We start from the raw sequence: 18,311 nt of genomic DNA, 5'->3' as shown, positions 1-18,311 counted from the left end.
AGCCAAGAGTGTCTATTTACCAGGATATTTTATTCTTTTTTATTCTTATTTATTTGCTTTATTCATAATCAGATTTAAGGACTAGTAATGGTACTGTATATTTATGAAGGCCTTCACACTCATGGCTTTTTCCTATCCTCTGAAAACAAATTAATCTCTCAAAATGTGCTAAAGTAGTTCAAAAGGTTTGGTATTTTTTTTTAAAATGAGTTACAAAACAGTACTGCAACTGTGCCAGGCAGTGAATAGGATCATTGCTACCTTGTTTATCGTGGCCTCGTCAGCTCCATGAACTCGCAGCCAGTTTATGAGATCAGGGTCTTCGGTCCCTGTGCCAGTGGAATGACGATGACACACAGACACTCCAGGAATATCTGGAACAGGCATATTTGAGACAAGGTTTTGTGTTGCCAAAGCAACCTCTTGTCATTTTTGAATTCTCAAACACTTTCTTCAGTGAGCTTTCCCTCCAACCTTCGAGTACCAGTATCCCCAAAAATAAGTGCTAATTCCCAAAGAACATGCTTAATTACAATTTACGGGCAGTTATACATTAATTTCTCAGCTTGGTTAAGGGTACAGTTAAAGTAGTATGAACATTGACACACACAAATTTTTTCTGCCCTCTTCTGAAAATGACTTTGCTAGTATAAGACATCAATTTCACTGTCTCTGCACTAAGGTTGTTGCATCAATTAACTGAACAGTTAAGTGTAACTCATACAATTGCTGCACAGGCAATGTCTTAGGCTGAGGATCAGCTGCTTTTGGGAAGCAACACTTAGAAGCACATTACACAGAAATAACAAACTGCATTAGCACTTCCACCTGCCTCAGGGCAGACACAGCAAACCCAGCTTCCCTCAGTAACACTGAAGCTGTATTTGCATCTCACCAATTAGATCCTCTTGGAACAGTCTGTAATTCAAGGAATTATCCAAACATACCCTCTTTAGGAATAATATTTATTCAGTAGGATATGAGCCTTGTACTCTTCCATATAATCACAAACAAAAATATTTAAATCATATCACTCCTTGTACTGTGATTAACAAATCCAGTAATTTGTTTCCACAATGTACAGTCTTACTTCAGAACCCTACCAGAAGCAGCAGAATAAAGCATCTTTGCTGAGACTGCCTCAATAAAATGAACAGACCTTTAGCTGGCACTTTTTCATCTGTAGTCAGTACGAAACTTTTCCTTAACAATTCTTTACACCTACCTATTGGCTGTGACCTGAGCTGTAGGTTTCTGATCTCTTGATCTTTTTCTTCTATAGCTTGATGCAAGAGGACTTGAAATTCTCTCTCCTTTTGAACTAACTCCTCCAATAACCTGTGAAGTAATAGGAACAAAGCATGATTTCCTTCAGTAGCTTCAAATTTTCAGGAAAGATCTTACTATACCTAAACTGGAAACCTTCCTGACAAAGACAAGGACAGACTTCTTCAGCTTTCACAGGTATAGTCTTTCAGTATAGATTGATTAGGATCTATATCAAGATATAAACATTCATACAGAAGCCCCAAACACACCAGCCTCCACATAAATGTCTACCCACTAAACAAGTGTATGGTAGAAAATTTCAGTGAAATTTCTACAGCCTCTGCTGTGTTTTAAAGAAAACTGAAATTGAGAACAAATATCAAAGTAGTTCATAAACTAAAGGTTAAACCTTTTTAAGGAAAAATGCCAGTTCACATCTCTCCAGCAGACATTTTCAAAGGTATGGAAAGGGTAGAGCAGTGATGAAAATGTGGTGAAAACATGTGGTTGAATTTCATAAATATGAAGAATACATTCTCAACCACACAAGGGCTGTCCCATCCTTACATATAAGGCACTTTGTGCCTGCCCTCCGAGGCTGTATTGAGTGAGAATAGAGTAGGCAAAATACTTGCCTACTCCCCATAGCAATTACTTCTGAGAATGTCAAACAGAAGTAAATTGAAACTCGTGTTTGTCCTCCTTCAAAACACAAACCCAGAGAGAAAGCTGAAGAGATTCAGCGGCTAGCACCATTTAAACTGATAAAAAAAAAAAAATTAGTCAGAATGTAATGGAAAATTAGTATGTAAAACTGCTGCAATTCGTTCTTTTAGAGAAGTGGTTTAGTAAAATGCATGATTTGTGAATGATATGTTAATATGCATGTTAATGATAGCTGCACAACCCCACAGCTTGGTTATTCTCAGTGCGAACTGATATTCTGTCCAAACAGGTTACCTTTCAGTTAACTTATTCCTAGTCTATCTATTCTGCTTGAAAAAGGCCTTCAGGGCCAATAAAATACTCCATTATTTTCTCCTGATAACTGCTTTCTGCTTGTGCCAATAAAGCTTTCATAAATATTTAAACAATTGTCTGTATTATTTATTCAAAATTTCTGATGAATGACTGGATGTGATTATTTGGCCAAAGGCTTTGCATTTGATAAATTCACAGAAGCAAAGTGCTAGTAAAAAAGTACCTCTACAAGCTGATAATTTTGGAGGTTAGTCTTCACCATAAGCTTGTAAAGTGAGTCAATCTAAATTATTTATATATTCCTTTAGGCATACCAATAAGACAAAATATTTCTCAGTGGTCACAAGTAAAAAGATTAATTGTGACATAAGGACCTCAAAATACTGATACTTTATTAAAAAGAGTACAGTCTAATGAATTACTCTATTTATGGCAACCTTCTCAAACACATGTAAAAGTAAAGTGGAATTTAGCATTTTAATTTCAAATGGAACTGCAGCTCCAAAGAATGCTCTACCAGCATAACAACTGTCTTATTTAAGAGATGTTCTCTTTCTATCAAGATCACATTCAAAATTTACTGAGGTCAGTAGGAAATCCAGTGTCATAAATCATATGCCACAAAAGTGAAATATCTCCTTTAACTAGAATATTTGGTATATTTTAATGAAAACAAAATATATAGAAGACCATTTGGATTTGGATTTTTCTCTGGCATTTCTTAAAGGCACAACAAAACCTTAGAGAACCACTTTTCACTTGTACAAAGTGCAAGGCATATTTCTGAAAATAAAAAAATCCAAATTTCTGGCTCATTTCTTCTTTTAAACAAAACACCTATTCTCCCCATCTTTCTTTGATGAAAATAGCTTATATAATAAAAAGGTAATGGTTGCTGGTAGGCACAAATCCTTCTTGCAGTGATTTCTGTGCACACAACAAATCTGAAGCAATTTCCTTGTGGAGTTTCTGTGTGGCTGTCTATTAGCTTGAGTTCACTTGCTGAGAATAGCTATAGAAAAGAACACCAAGTTCTGCCTTAATGGAAACAAAACATAACACCATTCATCAGCCATACAGAGCACACCAAAGAGAGAAAAAGCAGAAATTTGGCTGCAAGTCAGTTTTTTCCAGACCTTCCCTGAAAGGGCTCTTGCAATCTTAAAACCTGACCTTAACTTGCATCTCTGTGGTTTTGTTGAAAGTCATAAAACTATTTAAGTGTTCAGTCATAGCTAAACAAGGATCATCATTAAAAGGAACAACTTACACTGCAATGGAATTTTGGCATTGTCACTAGTATTCCAGCTCATATATTTTGAAAGCTAACTGACACATATTGCTGTAAGCAGGCTAGTGTCCCTGTCTCCTGTCCAGACTTACCTGTTTGTCTCTAATTTTAGCCTGCCCAGCTGGACACTCAGTGATCTGTGAGCAGCCTGGGAGTCATGGGACACCGTAGAGCTGAGTGTGCTTACACCTGAGGTAGCTACTGCATCTTCCAGGACAATGCAAGGCTGCTGGATGGTTTGATTCTGAGGCTGTTCATCTTGATCTTCAACTTCTATATCATCTTGATCGGCTGTATCACTTTCAGATGCTAGACTAAAATGCGGCCTCAATTCTATTAAAATATAAGCAAAAGAAAAGACACCAAAGATGTTAAACATTAGTTAAATATTAAAACAAAAGCAGACCCAAGTGACTATTTACAGATCATCCTATAGCTTTGGTTGCAACAGACTTGAAATTTCTATAAGAGGAGAACAGATATTTTCTAGAGGTTTAAGATCACTCAAAACATAACAGCACCTTCATTTATGCAGATTATTATTCTGCCTATCAGATGTTCAAGAGCTGTAAAAAACAAACATCTGGATGAACATGAGTCTAGATTTGGCTACCATTTCACATCAAATTGTGCTGAAGTATCATGTACAGCAGAGTTTCCTTTGCTTAATTCCATTCTCAGTAGTTTGTATTTTCTTACGTGTCTGACTCAAGACACTTTATTAAACTAATAAGCATTATTTCTTTTCTATCCAGATATTCCTGCTGTTGCTGTTCTGGCATATTTAGCATTCCATCCTTATAAGAATACCATGCTCAACAAAAAATTACAAAAAGGCCCCTCTCCCAACAATTAAAAGCACACTTCCCTTCTCGTGTTCCAGAGAGAACACTGCTTGTTTTGTCGTGATGCATATCCATAAAACTACGAACACAAAGCTATACCTTGGTTTCTGTTGTTCCCTGTTTAAATTACCCACCAGAGCCTACCAGGTATGCAAGATATGTACACACAATCTGACACTCCTACACAACCTTTTGTTGTATCAACATCTGTTTGTTAATTCTAACTATTCCGTATAAATCTTCCTTCCTTCAATTGTGACTCCTTACTACTAAGAACTCCCTCTAGTCTCCTCACCAAAATGTACTTTTTTACCTGAATCACTTTTGCTTTATGACCTTTCTGCTGAGTAACTAGACAAACAAGTATGTTTCTCTTTTTTACAAAAGAAACATTTGTTCCTTGATCTATTTCACCTCTTCATTGCAATGCTACATACCTTTTTCAAGACTGAACATAAGATCAACAGAGCTGTGCTTCATCTAAATTCAGGAAAGCAGATTTATTATATAACAGTTACCCAAATATTGCTAGACAAATATGTCTGAATTTGCTTTGAACTTCTGTTCTTATTAGTGGGATGCAGAAGTTCTTTGCCATTGTTTGCCACCAGGCATCATAAAATTTGCTTTGTACCATTCCTTAAACATTCCATTTTAAAAGTGTTAAGGCCAGTGATAAATCTCCACATCATAAGAAAAAAAAAATATGAAAAAAGAGTGAGACAAAGGCAAGGGAAAGTAATCAGAAGTAGGGTAGGGCAATTAGGGAAGCAGCAGATGATCAGTGCTTGAAAACTACTGGGGCACAGAGGCTTTTGTTTAAGCTTGACCACCTACAATTAATGCTGACACTGAGGAAGAAGAGACTATTAAGGAGGAATTACACAATTACTCCTATTACACAGCAATGAAGTACATGCCTGTAAGAGGTGTTCAGCATTCTAATCAGAAGACAGAGCTTCTTTGTGACTTGCAAGTAACACAGAAACTCTATTTATATCTTGTTGGTTGTGCTATGGAAAATAAGGAGAACAGGAATAGCTGTAACTTTTGATGTAATTTTCAGATTCCCTTATTGATAATCTAAGACTCAACCCACTTCAGGAAACAGGAATATAAGTATTCCGACTTGAAGCATTAAATGACATATTTGAAAATATCACCCTTAATTCCAGCTTTAGAAGTCAAGAACAAGCAGAAAAAATAAATTTAGAAATAGGTAGAGAAGTAACAGGATGGGCTACAGTTTCATCTGAACAGACTCCTTCCCTCAGTGAAGCCATACATTGTAATTCCACATTTAAAATACAATGTAGAAACTGCAGGCACTGCAGACCTGCTCGTTTGGTTTTGGCAGGTTTCAAGTCAAGGATGTGGGGCTGTTCCAGTTTTTTGGGGGGTGTTCTTTTGGTTTTTTTTTTAAGACAGCTTCTGTCTTAAAGACAGAATTGCCTATAAGCAATAGGCAACATTTTACACCTCAAAAAAATACGTCCCAGAGCACCTTAACCTGCTACTACTCACTGTGTTGCAGAATCATTTAGATTACACATTGTGGAAAGGTGCTTTCCAAAACAGCTTGAACAATACACAGATTAGTTTCTCAATTGCAAAACAGGCAGCAAACAGGAAAAACGCCATTGCTGGTTTCAAAATCTTCAGTGAGGCATCATAATCACAACTCTAAAGCATGTTTAAAGAGATCAGCTGATAAACATTTGCTGAGTATTAAGAATGACTCACCTGGGACCAGAATTGTAATAGCAGTCTGCACAGCTTTCCTGATTATGCTGTCCAGTGCAAACATCCAATGTGGCTTAATATTATGATTTCGGAGAACTTTATTGACCTAGTAAGAAAGAATTCAGTTCAGATATTACATACCCCATAAGTTAAAATGGGAATATATGTCATATAAAGTGTTTTTATAGATGCTGTATCCAAGCAGATGACTACAATTATGTTTTGATAGCAACATTATCAGCTTCATCCATTTTATTATAAGTCATGCAATGTTTCGTATTTTTCATCAAGTACTGGTTCCTGTGTTAGGTGACTTTTGATGGTGGTGGTGATTCTTAACCTTCATGGCTGTGGAGAGAAACTTCAAAAGAATGTGAGCAAGACAAATAACAAGGTCTATGTTATGAAAGGCTTGTAGCTGAAGCTAATTAATCTTGTTACTTTTTTTTGGCATCACTTTCACTGCTTGCTCTGAGCACTACTTGTCTATTCTAAAGTACAATTGTAAGAATTATCAAAGAGCTAATGTAATGCCACTTCTACTTAATTCTGAAACTAGTTAATTAATGTTAGTTTAAACAATTAGAGAACTTCATTTGCATGCTATACCATTTTCTCTTTCCTTCTACTTCTTACTTGGTACAATCTGGTGGTTTTCTACACTGGGTTGCTCCTCATTGCCTACAGGCCTGCTTACAAACTGCTTTTAGCCATATTCTCAGATGCCTCTATGGATGCTCCATGCCACTTGCACAATCAAATCTACCTCATGGAACTGTTTTCCAGCTCCCAAATGACAAGAAAATGCCTAGCCAACAGTAAGCAGCAATAGCACAAAATTCAGTGCTCTTTTCCAGGCACAGAAGCAATCCAAAGCAACAAAGCAAGAGCAGAACTTAAACAGTTGCAGGAAGCAACAAATAAAACTGAATTTACAAAATCATCAAGTTACAGCATTATAAAAAAAAGGAGCAACTACTGATTACTAAAAAATGCGGCAAAAAGATACTTCACTCTTCCTGAAAAAGGGACTAGTTCTATTCCCTCATATTGTGATAACCTTTCTGTAAAAAATTACTGAAGTTACACAAACAATGCCTTCAGAGGATATGTAAAAGTTATTAATCCTATTATTTTCACAGCCAAAAAGCAAGAGTATTCAGTAATGCAGTAATCTAGGCAGGTACCCAGGCTTTGGCTGGGATGGAGTTAATTTCTTTCACAGCAGTCCACATGGTGCTATGTTTCAGACTGTGACTAAAACAGCCTTGATAACACACGAATTTTTCAGCTCCTGCTGAGCAAAGCTCACGTGCTGTCAAGGTTGCCTCTGTGTAAGAACACTGCCCCAGCAGCGAGGGGGCTGTGGGTGGGCTAAAGGCTGGAGGGGAACACGGCTGGCACAGCTGGAACAGCTGACCTAGGAAATATTCCCTTCTGTATAAGGCCATGCTCAGCATTGAACTAAAGGCTGCTTTTTCTAAAGGAGCTGTTGCTCAGGGATTGGCTGGGCACCAGTCTGCTGGTGGTGACAGACTGCTTTTGCAACACCTGTAAGCTTTTTTTCCCCCTTTCACTTATTTAAAAATCTTTATTTTGACCCACAAGTTTTCTCACTTTTGGTCCTTCCAATTCTCTCCCTCTTCCTGTTGGGAGGGAGTGAATGAGTGACGGGGTAGGGGCTTTCCTGTACCTGCCAGCCAGCACAGCAGTGCCTATGTCTCCTCGATTCTATTGCCAGTGGCCACGAGATGGCACTTGGACACTGCATTTGGATTCGAAGAGCCATCAGCAGTGCCAGGGGAGCCTGCCCTGGGCCTGGCACCGACAGCAGCTGCCCCAAAGTCTTTGCCCACTGTCCTCTGAGGCAGCACAACTCCCCTGTGCGAGCACGTTGCACCTTCCCAAGCTGACTGCTACCAAGACAGTGACATGTTCAGCTAAGTGTAGCTGTATTGAAAACTGAAGAAGCACAACCTAACTTTGCCAAGATTACAGCCACCCATAATAATATGATTTAGTTATTTATATTATATAAAAAATACTTTTTTCTTGATTGGTCTGATAAGGATGTTGTGATTATTAAACGTTGTAACCTAAGTTCACCTTATTAAGTCTCAAGAGCAAGGGAACTACTTTCCCTCACTTTTAGCAGTACCTCAGTCTCTGTAGCATCTGAGGTCTTGATACTGTCCTGGATTTCAGTATAGTGCTATATATTGTATGGCTAAAAGAATTAAGATTGCACAAGATTTTTCTTTTAACTTTCTGTGGGTTTAGTTAAATAATAGATAATAATGAAAGAGACATTTATCAGTTAAAAAACAGCAACTTGTAATGATGAAATTTACAGAAAGTAAATTTTTCACTGATAAGAATACAACCCAGGCAATTACTACCAAACAACTGATGCCCAGCAACATCTCTATCAGAACACCAATACAAATATTTGTACTTTTATCCCCCCACTGTTTTGTTAACCTTGTATGCTTGTTTTATCTCTTCCAGTGTCAAAAGAATATTAATATGAGGTTAATAGAGAGAACTGAAAACATACTCAAAAGAATCAATGAGAAGACTTCTGATTTGTAGAAAGACCTCTTTTATAGATTCATTTAACTTTCCTTAAAATAAAAGTAATTTAATTAATCTAAAATTTAATCTAATTCTTGTTAGTGTAGTCTATGCAACAGTTTGCTATGCAATCCTTCCTGACAGCTCTTCTACTTGTCTGAGTGCCTCAGGTTTAAATTCTAAAAGAATCATCCACCTCAAATACCTATGTGAATTGTCATTTCATTTTTGCTACATGACTTCAGTCTGGACAAGTGATACTCAGCACAGCTGCACCCTCCTATGTCCATTATTCATCTAAACCATTAAGCCTAATTGCTTGTGAACTAACACATAAATACACATAAATACACTTTGCTTGTGAAATAACACTTTAATACATACCTTAAGAAAACATTTGCTTTTTGTAAACTAGCTATTTAAAGGCTACCCATGCATGTATTTCCTTGCTCAATGTAGGAAATTATAAAACTTGCATGTATTATGGTAGAAAAGTAACAATTTTAATTCCTCCTTGTCCCACTTATTATAAATTGAAATAAAAATTTCTAGTTTGGCAGAAATCTGCTACTAGTCAAAAACATTAAAATAAGAATTCAATACAGTATTACAAGGTAGACAGACTACTACTGGAGGTAATGCATTAGTTTGTAAGAGAAGTTTAAGAGATCTGCATTTATGTAGGAAAAACCTGACATTCATTGTTGATCTCATTTCCCAGAAAACCTTCCAAAATGAGATTTTTAAAAAAGGCTTTTCTGCCTTACTATTATTAAGACACAATAAACACACAATTATTCTGAACCTTCTATATCTTTAATCAGCAAAATCTCAGCAGTGTTCAGGGTCTGTGTCCTGCCAAAGGATCACTAGGCAGCCAAATCACTGCTGTGGGTTCAGATTTTGCTATTACAGTTTTGAACCCCTCAAATACTATTGTTTCAGCAACTCTGGGTGGAAGTTAAACAAGTTGTCTTTGGTCCTGGTTTGTTTAGGTTTTTTCAGTTTAGGTGCACAAATTTCTTAATAAAAATAACAACTTACAGCATCTTGAAAACCAAACAGCACAAGCTGCACTTGGCTGATACCATGGCTGTCAAAGTCCAACTCCAGCTTCAATTTTGAAAGCGTGGTTGCGATGATTTTGCGATCAGTGGACCGTACAAACTCTCTGAGGCTGGAAACGAGTGTTGTGATATGTTCCCATTTTAGCTTGGGTTCTTCAGCTCCCTGGCAGAAGAGAGAGGAAAAGAAATAGTTGTGATAGCCATCTTTTGAAACATACAAGCAGAAGGACTTCAGCCAATAACAAGTCAGCTGGCAGTATGGGTTTTCAGAAGCTCTGCTGCTGTGGTTAAGGGAAAGGTGCAGCTGCAGGTCAGGTATTGGGGGCAGCATAACTGCAGCAGCACAGAGCTCTGGGGCTGAGCTCCCTGGTGACACAGGTGGGAACTCGATGAACAAGGAGCTGACTTCATCTTACACCAGTTGCTGAGGAATGTGTGCACACTGCAGTGTGTGTGTGTCTTCGTGCAGCAATGAAAATATACAAATAAATGTACTGTGCACTAGGTACTACAAATTACCCAGAATTGCAAACACACACGTACTTTTTGCAGTGCTTTTAGTTTCTGTGTGTCTCTCAGAGACAATGTGCAAAGTCCTCCAGCAGCATTTAAATTAAAGGATTTGTCCAAGTTATGCAGGAGGCTCACAAAAGGACTGGTTGTTTCTTATATAATTTCCTAATTTCCCTTAATACAGAACTTCTACACTTAGCTGTTCTTAAAGCAGATTTGCAAAGATCTCACCTTTCTGGTATAAATATTCATTTGCCTATTTTTAAAAGCTTCTGTGTTTTCTGCATGAACTACCAAAGTAGTGAAAAGTTCAAAAACATTCATCAGAATAACCAGCCTAAGCAGAGCACTGTATTTGCTCTCATAAGTGAAGTTATGCCAAATGAATGCAAATTTCAAAGCCAGATCTTAAATTAAGCCAGAGTTGAAGTTCACCATGAAGCATTAGATGCTTATTCTGAAGGAAGTAAAGTAAATATTTATATAGACTAAGGATATCCAGCATTGATTTCTGTAAGAGAAGGACATGCAGTGTTTGGTTCTATTGCATTTACTGATTTTATGCCATGAATATTATGGCTGGCCAGACACCGAGAACTCTTGTTTGCCAGTAACACTGAGCTTTTAACTACAGTCAATTAATTCTGATCAGGATGAAACAAAGAGAATTCGATTAAGAAAGAAGCTTTAAAAAAGAGCAGAAGTTCTAGAGCAGTCAAAGATACCACTGACTAAAACATCCACCTGAGACAAAAGATCCTAGCCTCTGATCTTGATCTGCTTTGAAGAATTCATCTGATGATTTTCTATGCAGAAGTGGATCTCTCACTGTTCTGCAGTAGCCAATCTTCAGGTAATAATTAAAAAGCCATTAGGGCAGCAAAGTAAATGCACACTTTAGCCCTGGACTAGAAGATCCAAGTCCATCGAGGCACTAGGCACTATGGGGACAGGACAAGCAGTATGACTTGCTATTTAGAAATACTTATCCATTTTGTGAGAGACATTCTGTTTTCCTAGCCCTCATCCTCAATGACCAATGACTTTGCTGGAGCCTTTCTTGTGGAAAGTGTTTGTGAAGAGAAAAACTCTGTGAAATCCTAAATCCTGCTGAGGCCTAACAAGCAAGCCAGGCTTGTTCTATTAGTAATTTATTGCATTTCTCAAGGGAGAAAACGGTCTTTGGGAGTCAGAGCTCTGCACCCTTTTGAAAGGCAGCCAGTGACATGAACATGAGCTTTGAACTCTTTGGCTCTAAAATTCTGTCTCTGCTTCTCTCTCAGGCTGTTCCAGCACCATCTAAGAAAGGCATGAAACACTGAGCACACTCTCTGGGATTTGTGATTGAGTTTCAGCCTCTCACAATCACTACTTATTACTTGCATACACATGCAAAAACTGTGTCTGCTACAGCAACACTCTCACAAAGCACAGATCACAAGTATCTTTCTCACAGCCTTATCTTTTAACATTTTCTGGTAGTTACCAGGATAACTGTGGGTTACTCTCTCCCCCCTCCCACGAGTTAGAAGCTGTTTTGATTTGCAGGGCACTAATTTCCAAGTTACTACAGTAACTGTAGTACATACATAGTAATCATATTGGTTTGCATCAGTTTCTAAACCCTTATCTTTAGAAGATGAGTTGTCATGTTTTATACAAATGTTTTAGACCAGCAATACTTTGCCTTGAGAATGAAGTGAATCAATTAACTACTAACACATACACAAACAAGAATGAAAAGTCCTGTCATCCAATTACACTGTCACAACACTTAGCAGCGTGGTCATGATCTGTTATTTCTTCAGTGTTGTCCTGAACTGATACATCATCATAATGAATCATCCCCACAAAGGAGTGCCAAAAAGTCATTCTGCAATTATTTTGTTGTTTGCTGTAGCTCTCACAGTTACTACATCTTCCCTCCATACATGCTCCTGGCTGCACTGAAGAATAGCTGCAATTCATTTTCTCCCCAGACCCCTCTTGCCCCTGTTATGGCTGTTGGCTATATAATGGTGTATCCATCAGCCCCATTTTTTCTACACATCAGCCTAACATAAGGCCAGAGCAGGCCAAATGACCTTACCCTCTGTCAAACCAGTCACCCAGAACACAGAACTTTAAAAGGGGGTCAAGATAATCCTGTCCTGGAAATGATCTACCTTAGGTGACTAAGCCTGACTCAGTCAAATCTGAAAAGAGCTGGCAAAATAGAGTATCATGAAAACATGTTTTTTCTGTTCTTGCCAGTACTAATACCCAGGTATATGAATAGTAATTGCAGACAAAAAAGGCATATGCAATGCATCATGAACAATTTCAAAGCCTGTTTTTAATAACCCAAATAAAACAGTAACCAGAAAAGCTTACATGGTGCATGCTTTCTAGTTTAACCAAACTTCATTTCTAATTGCTTTACCATGTTTAATTTCAAGAGTTTCAAGTAACTGCAGAGAAGTCTTAGAATTCCATAAAATTCTTGCTGCCCTCTGAATTACCTGAGTCAAAGCTTCCATCAGGTTCCTCACCACCTGCTCTTGGTCCTCGGTTAATATTCTGTGGAGGGTGGCTCTCCTTTCACTATCCTTCTTCAGCATGAAAAACCCAGAATCTTTCTCTTCAGGCGAAGGAGGTGCACTGTGATCCTCAAAATGTTCATCTGGGATGCTGGATGAAAGACACAGTGAAAAGAAACATTATAAAAACCATCCTGATGCATGTATTCCTAATCTACCGTGTAACAAAAATGCCAGGTAGTTCTTTACCTCAGAAAAAGGGACCGGATTCCCTTCCCATCTTTTTCCCCACAGGATTTGGCTCTTGTTTTGAAAGAGAATGGATCAATTTTTAATTCTGTATCAGGTGAGACAGAACCATATTCACTGCTGCTACTTGTATCTTCCACCAGAACAGGGACAGGTAAGGATATGCTTCGAAGATACTCTGTTTGTATAGGAATATTCAGAAATTAGAATTGAATAATGCCATCAGAGTTTTGAAGTGAAGATTATTTTTTCAGAGGAGACAGAAAAACTCCAGCCTTTCCACACACCTCCACAAAATATAAGGAAAAAATTGACAAAAAACTGCTAAAGCTTTTTCATCTGGAATAGAGTTATCTTTCAGGTATATTTTTATTCCTGAAAGACAGAAATGCTGGACTTCTTGCAAGTTCATGGAACTTCAACACTGAAGTGAATGTGCATCTCCTATCATGACTTCAGCAGAAGGAAAATGTTTCTATAGGATAAGTCATCCAAGCACCTTCCAAGATCTTAATTTTATGCATGTTTATAAATATATAAATATATTAAAAACGTTTATATAGACACTACATTTAAGTATATATATACTATAACATATATAAGATACATTTCTTCATCAGATTAATTTATACAAGTTTAATTCATTCACAATTGTTGACTAATAATAATAGACATGCAGTTAAGTCAGAACTTTTAGTTCAGAGCACACATTACCGCTGCAGGAAACTACTCATATCTATTTCACATGTGCACATTTCAAAATGTACTTTGATACCAATTCAGCATGAAGATATGATTTGTGTGTTCAGTTCCCTCCCTCACTCTCCCAGTTCATTTCCTGAAAGAGATGAGTATCCTGTATCCTGGTCTGACAAGGGGTCTCAAATGCATTCTGGTTTGTCAGGTATAGAATTTAGTCTAATAAAAATCTGTGTTATCATTCTCCACAAACCTTGGCTCTGTGGCTACTTTAAAGCAGACATTGGTTTCCACCAAATGTCCCCAAAAATGACAGCACAGCCCTTCAAGCCTGTCTCACCCAGCTGCCTGGACAATTAAGCCATAGTCTGGTAGGATTAAAAACAGGAGTTCAGGTATGCACAATGAATTAGATGTTCCTAACAGAGAGAGGTCACTTATTTTCACAATTGTGACCACTTCTCTTCCCTGCTTTTTAGTGCTGACAAATTATACCAGAAAAGTGGTAACTACAGTATCTACACAGGCATGTTTTTGATGGAGAAGTAGGTTAAAACTCACCATTTGTGTTGGCTGAAAGGACTGTGTGAGAAAAGGAAAGAAAAAAACAAAGTCAAATATGCTGAAATTAACGGAGAAAATAAGCATAGTCTAAAGGGTAATTTCCCACTTTTATGGAGTATCTCAGTAATCCTGGCTGAGGTCTCCAAAAGTGTAATTTATTGCAATTTAATTTTATTCTGAGGGGGTGGAAACCACATTAAAAGTGATCATCGACTATCGTCTCCTTCACCTGATATTTTTCTTTCTTTAAGTATCATGCTAAAAATACACAGAAGATATTTTCCTAAGCATATATTCACACACAACAGAATATGTTATTACTGCTCTCAAAACTCCTTTGCTGCTTTCCATAATTTAGAACACTACAGGAAATGAACATTTCCTGAAAATGAAATTTCATGAAACAAAAATAGAAAGTAGCAAACTCCACTGAGATTTAACAGCATGTTCAAACCTTACACAAAATATACTCTATATAAATATTTTTTCAGTGAAAATCTATGCAAATTAAAAAAGAAGAAAAAAATTAAACAAAAATCCAACAACCATAAAAGTTGCACAAAATCACAAACAAATTTTTACAAACTTTATTAGAAATATTTATATAAATTGACTTCTGTGACAACATGATAACAGAACTCTGCTACAACAGTGTTTCTGCAGTAAGCTGCTGGTTCAGAAGGCCACAATTCCCCATTCACCTGGGATGGAGATCTGCTGTGTTCAACCTAAAGACTAAATCAGCAGTTCCAGGAAACAGAACCATGGGCAAGAGGAAACTTCCAGATTGAATTTAGCAATGCTTACCTGAGAGCTTTGAAGGAGACTTTCTTTTCTTGCTTGAAACCTTCAAGAATTCATCTATAAGAAGCTCATGAGCAAAAGCTCGTTTGTCAGGATCTGGCTCAAAGCAGCGCAATATGAAAGCCTTGGCTTCTGCAGACATGGATTCAGGAATTTCTGGGTGTATTTTAAACATCCCCACCTGAGACAAATAAAGGGAGAAACAATGGCCTAATCTGTTTTTCCCCCAAACACTAAACAACATAAAAAAACCTGTTTAGACAGAAGAAGTGCTATATCATTCTCAGGTTTTAATATTAATTTTATACAACTAGCTTATTAATTCAGAGAAAAAACTCCAGAACTATTACAAACTGCATAAACAATTACATTTTAAAAACCCCACAGCTGCAAGTAGAGGCTCTTCACAAAGCAGAAAAATGCTTCTTTTTCTCAGTTCGGTAGTGGTTTTTTTCTTAAACACCCAGGCTGCTGAATAGCTGCTATCTCTCTACTAATCTATTCAAAAATACACAGCACTCCCTCTCAGCTGAATCAGATTGTTTTTCTTAACATCCTCACAATCCAAACACTTCCTTTACCTCCCTTTCTTGCAATCTCTAATTCCATCTTCTTCAAAACAGTCATCAGGTTTCCTGTGTTTAGAAACAGAGCTCTGAGCTGTACAAGGGAAATGTCTGACCTTAAACATGGCTGCTTGTGGTTCTCCCAGCTCATAAAACGGGGGTTTCCCTGTAGCCATCTCGATGATTGTGCATCCCAAGGACCAGATGTCTGCAGCCTTCCCATAGCCACGTGGCCCCTTGTCTATGATCTCTGGTGCCATATACTGGAGGGTACCTGTTTAAAACATATCTTAACTCTTATCATATCTTAACTCTTATTTCTTTACTTAGGTGCAATAATGCTGCAAATAGATAGCTAAAAGAAAAAATGACTGAGGAGTGAGTAATATCAGAAGAGTTTAACAAAACCCTTTTATTATTTAAAATTCAAAAATTTCCATATTAATTCTATATAAAACTCAAAATACTAAAGATATTACTTGTGCTAAAAGCATTTGGTATCATCTACTGATCTGGAGATCAGTTTTCAATGCCAATGACAATTATTAAATGTTTTGATGAGCTATGGATCAGAGATAGCTTTCATTTATTTTTTTATATCTTAAGATTAAAATATGGGAAAGGACTCTGAATTGCACCCAGAGATGGAAAGGAAGAGAAACTTGAAATCTTAACCTAAAAGAGTAGGTGAGATGAACATTTTCTTCTGAAGTAAGGGAATCAATCTGACACATCATCCTGCATTCTGTTCCTTTTACAGAAGCAAGAGCAAAGGATGGAATTAAAATAACAGTCACTTTTCATTTTACATAATTATTTAATGCAGTGCCACTGCACGATTTAACACCCAAATCAAACTATCAAGCAGAAAGAGGAGCAAATGAATAACAAGTTCTGTAGATACACGATTCTGGAGATGAAGTCAGGATGTCCAAGCCAATCATGGAAGAAAAACATCAGCAAGATGAAAAGGCCCTACACACAAAGGAGACAGACACAAATAAAGTACAGGAGAGACACAGCTTTTCTGTTGTAGAGGACTTTGATGACACAGGTGGAACATCCAAAAGAGCATTCTCTTTGAACAGTGCATACAAGTACAGTGTATAGTTTAAGATTATATATCCAAAAGTTATTCTTCCAGCAACCTTTTATACTGATTTGAAGTCAATGAAAGTTCAGCATCTGTGGATTCTGCCCCTACATACACAGTCTGAGTGAGGATAAGAAAGTCTCCTCTGGGAACATACCAGTGAAGGTTTCTGTACACGGATTGATTCCTGCAAGTCTCTTTGAAGTTCCAAAGTCCGAAATCTTTAACACTCCGCTGTATGTGTTGATAAGCACGTTATCACCCTGAGGAAAAGAACATGCACAGCAATTATTTTTCTCTTCAGACTCTTTTGTATAACCTATTTCTACAATGCACTCTACTAACTGACTTCTTAAGAGAGGAGATGAAAGAGAAATCAATAATGCTCCTGCCTTATGCAATCCCATTAAAAATTTCATCTCAAAGTGAATTTCCCCTCTTACCAGAAGGAATTCAGTTAAAGAATACTAAAAGAGGAAAAAAGGCTTTTTTTAAAAAAAACAAGCCAAACACTTTTTCATCTGCAATCTCCTTGGAAGAGAACTTGCTAATTATCCCATCCATAATCTTCTTCACTTTCATCAAATTTTATGAAAGTTCAGTCGTGTTTTTGAAAACAGAAAAAGAAGTATCTACTTTATCACATATTAAGTTGCTACATGTGAACTTTCCTAAAATAAAAAAAAAAACCAAACCAAATCATATTTTGGTGGTGCAAATTGAAATCAACAATGGTTCACCTATCTAACCTATGGTTCAGAATAGCAGAGAGCTTTTGGAAAGAAAAATAAATTCCAGGACAAATAAGTGGCTATGCAGTTACATAATACTGTCAGGCTTAATTCTCTGCAAATTCTTACCTTTATGTCTCGATGCACTATTTGATTATCATGGAGGTATTTTAATCCTTCAAGAATCTGCTTGGTGTAAAAGCCAATTGTCTGCTCATTATTTTTTAATGGTCCCCATTTTGATCGTAGAAGAGCAGAAAGACTGCCTATAATTTTGGAGAGCAAAAAGTGAGAATAAAAATCCAATGAAATTTTGCTTTCTCACCCAAAGGAAAAAAGTAACAACAAGCATCAATCCCAATCCAAGTGTAGGCCTCTCATCTATAATTAAAGTCCTCTACAGTCAAATGCTTATTTGCATCACCACTGGTCTGCACAGTTAAAGAGAGTGTCTCAGCATCTCCTGGGCAGTTTGTGAAGAACTGAAACCCGTGGGAAGAGCTTGAATTGGAGAAGTTCATGGAAACTGTTTCTCCTGGAAGGGATCCCATCCCTGATGGGGTAAGGAACTGAGGAGTCCGCCCCCTGAGGAGGAAGGAGTGACAATCTTGATGAACTGACCACATTCCCCATCCCCCTGCACCACTGGTAGGAGAAGGCAGAGAAAATCCTAAGTGAATTCAAGCCCAGAAAGAAGGGAGGGGTAGGGGAAAAGTGTTTCTAAGATCAGGCTTTATTTCTCATTACCCTACTCTCACTGGGTTGACAATGAATTAAATGTCTCCCCAAGTCAAGTCCATTTC

At 37.4% G+C, this 18,311-nt stretch overlaps 1 protein-coding gene across 1 annotated transcript in view; it reads right to left on the bottom strand.

Moving 5' to 3' along the window:
• Positions 1 to 18,311, bottom strand: part of MAP3K5 (mitogen-activated protein kinase kinase kinase 5) — a 104,066-nt gene that overhangs the window by 2,222 nt on the left and 83,533 nt on the right. The window contains exons 17-28 of the mRNA XM_086877488.1: positions 17,638 to 17,774; positions 16,935 to 17,040; positions 15,801 to 15,958; positions 15,122 to 15,299; positions 14,312 to 14,332; positions 13,052 to 13,229; positions 12,785 to 12,953; positions 9,748 to 9,933; positions 6,130 to 6,235; positions 3,634 to 3,874; positions 1,226 to 1,338; positions 262 to 374 (exon numbers count right to left, since the gene is read on the bottom strand). Of these exons, the coding sequence (XP_086733614.1) occupies positions 262 to 374; positions 1,226 to 1,338; positions 3,634 to 3,874; positions 6,130 to 6,235; positions 9,748 to 9,933; positions 12,785 to 12,953; positions 13,052 to 13,229; positions 14,312 to 14,332; positions 15,122 to 15,299; positions 15,801 to 15,958; positions 16,935 to 17,040; positions 17,638 to 17,774 (1,706 nt within the window). The remainder of the gene's footprint in view (positions 1 to 261; positions 375 to 1,225; positions 1,339 to 3,633; positions 3,875 to 6,129; positions 6,236 to 9,747; positions 9,934 to 12,784; positions 12,954 to 13,051; positions 13,230 to 14,311; positions 14,333 to 15,121; positions 15,300 to 15,800; positions 15,959 to 16,934; positions 17,041 to 17,637; positions 17,775 to 18,311) is intronic.

The sequence above is a fragment of the Cyanistes caeruleus genome, chromosome 2 (genome assembly GCF_971803275.1).
Source record: "Cyanistes caeruleus chromosome 2, bCyaCae1.hap1.1, whole genome shotgun sequence".
In the NCBI taxonomy this organism is placed as follows: domain Eukaryota; kingdom Metazoa; phylum Chordata; class Aves; order Passeriformes; family Paridae; genus Cyanistes; species Cyanistes caeruleus.
This window is presented reverse-complemented; position numbering and strand designations above follow the sequence as displayed.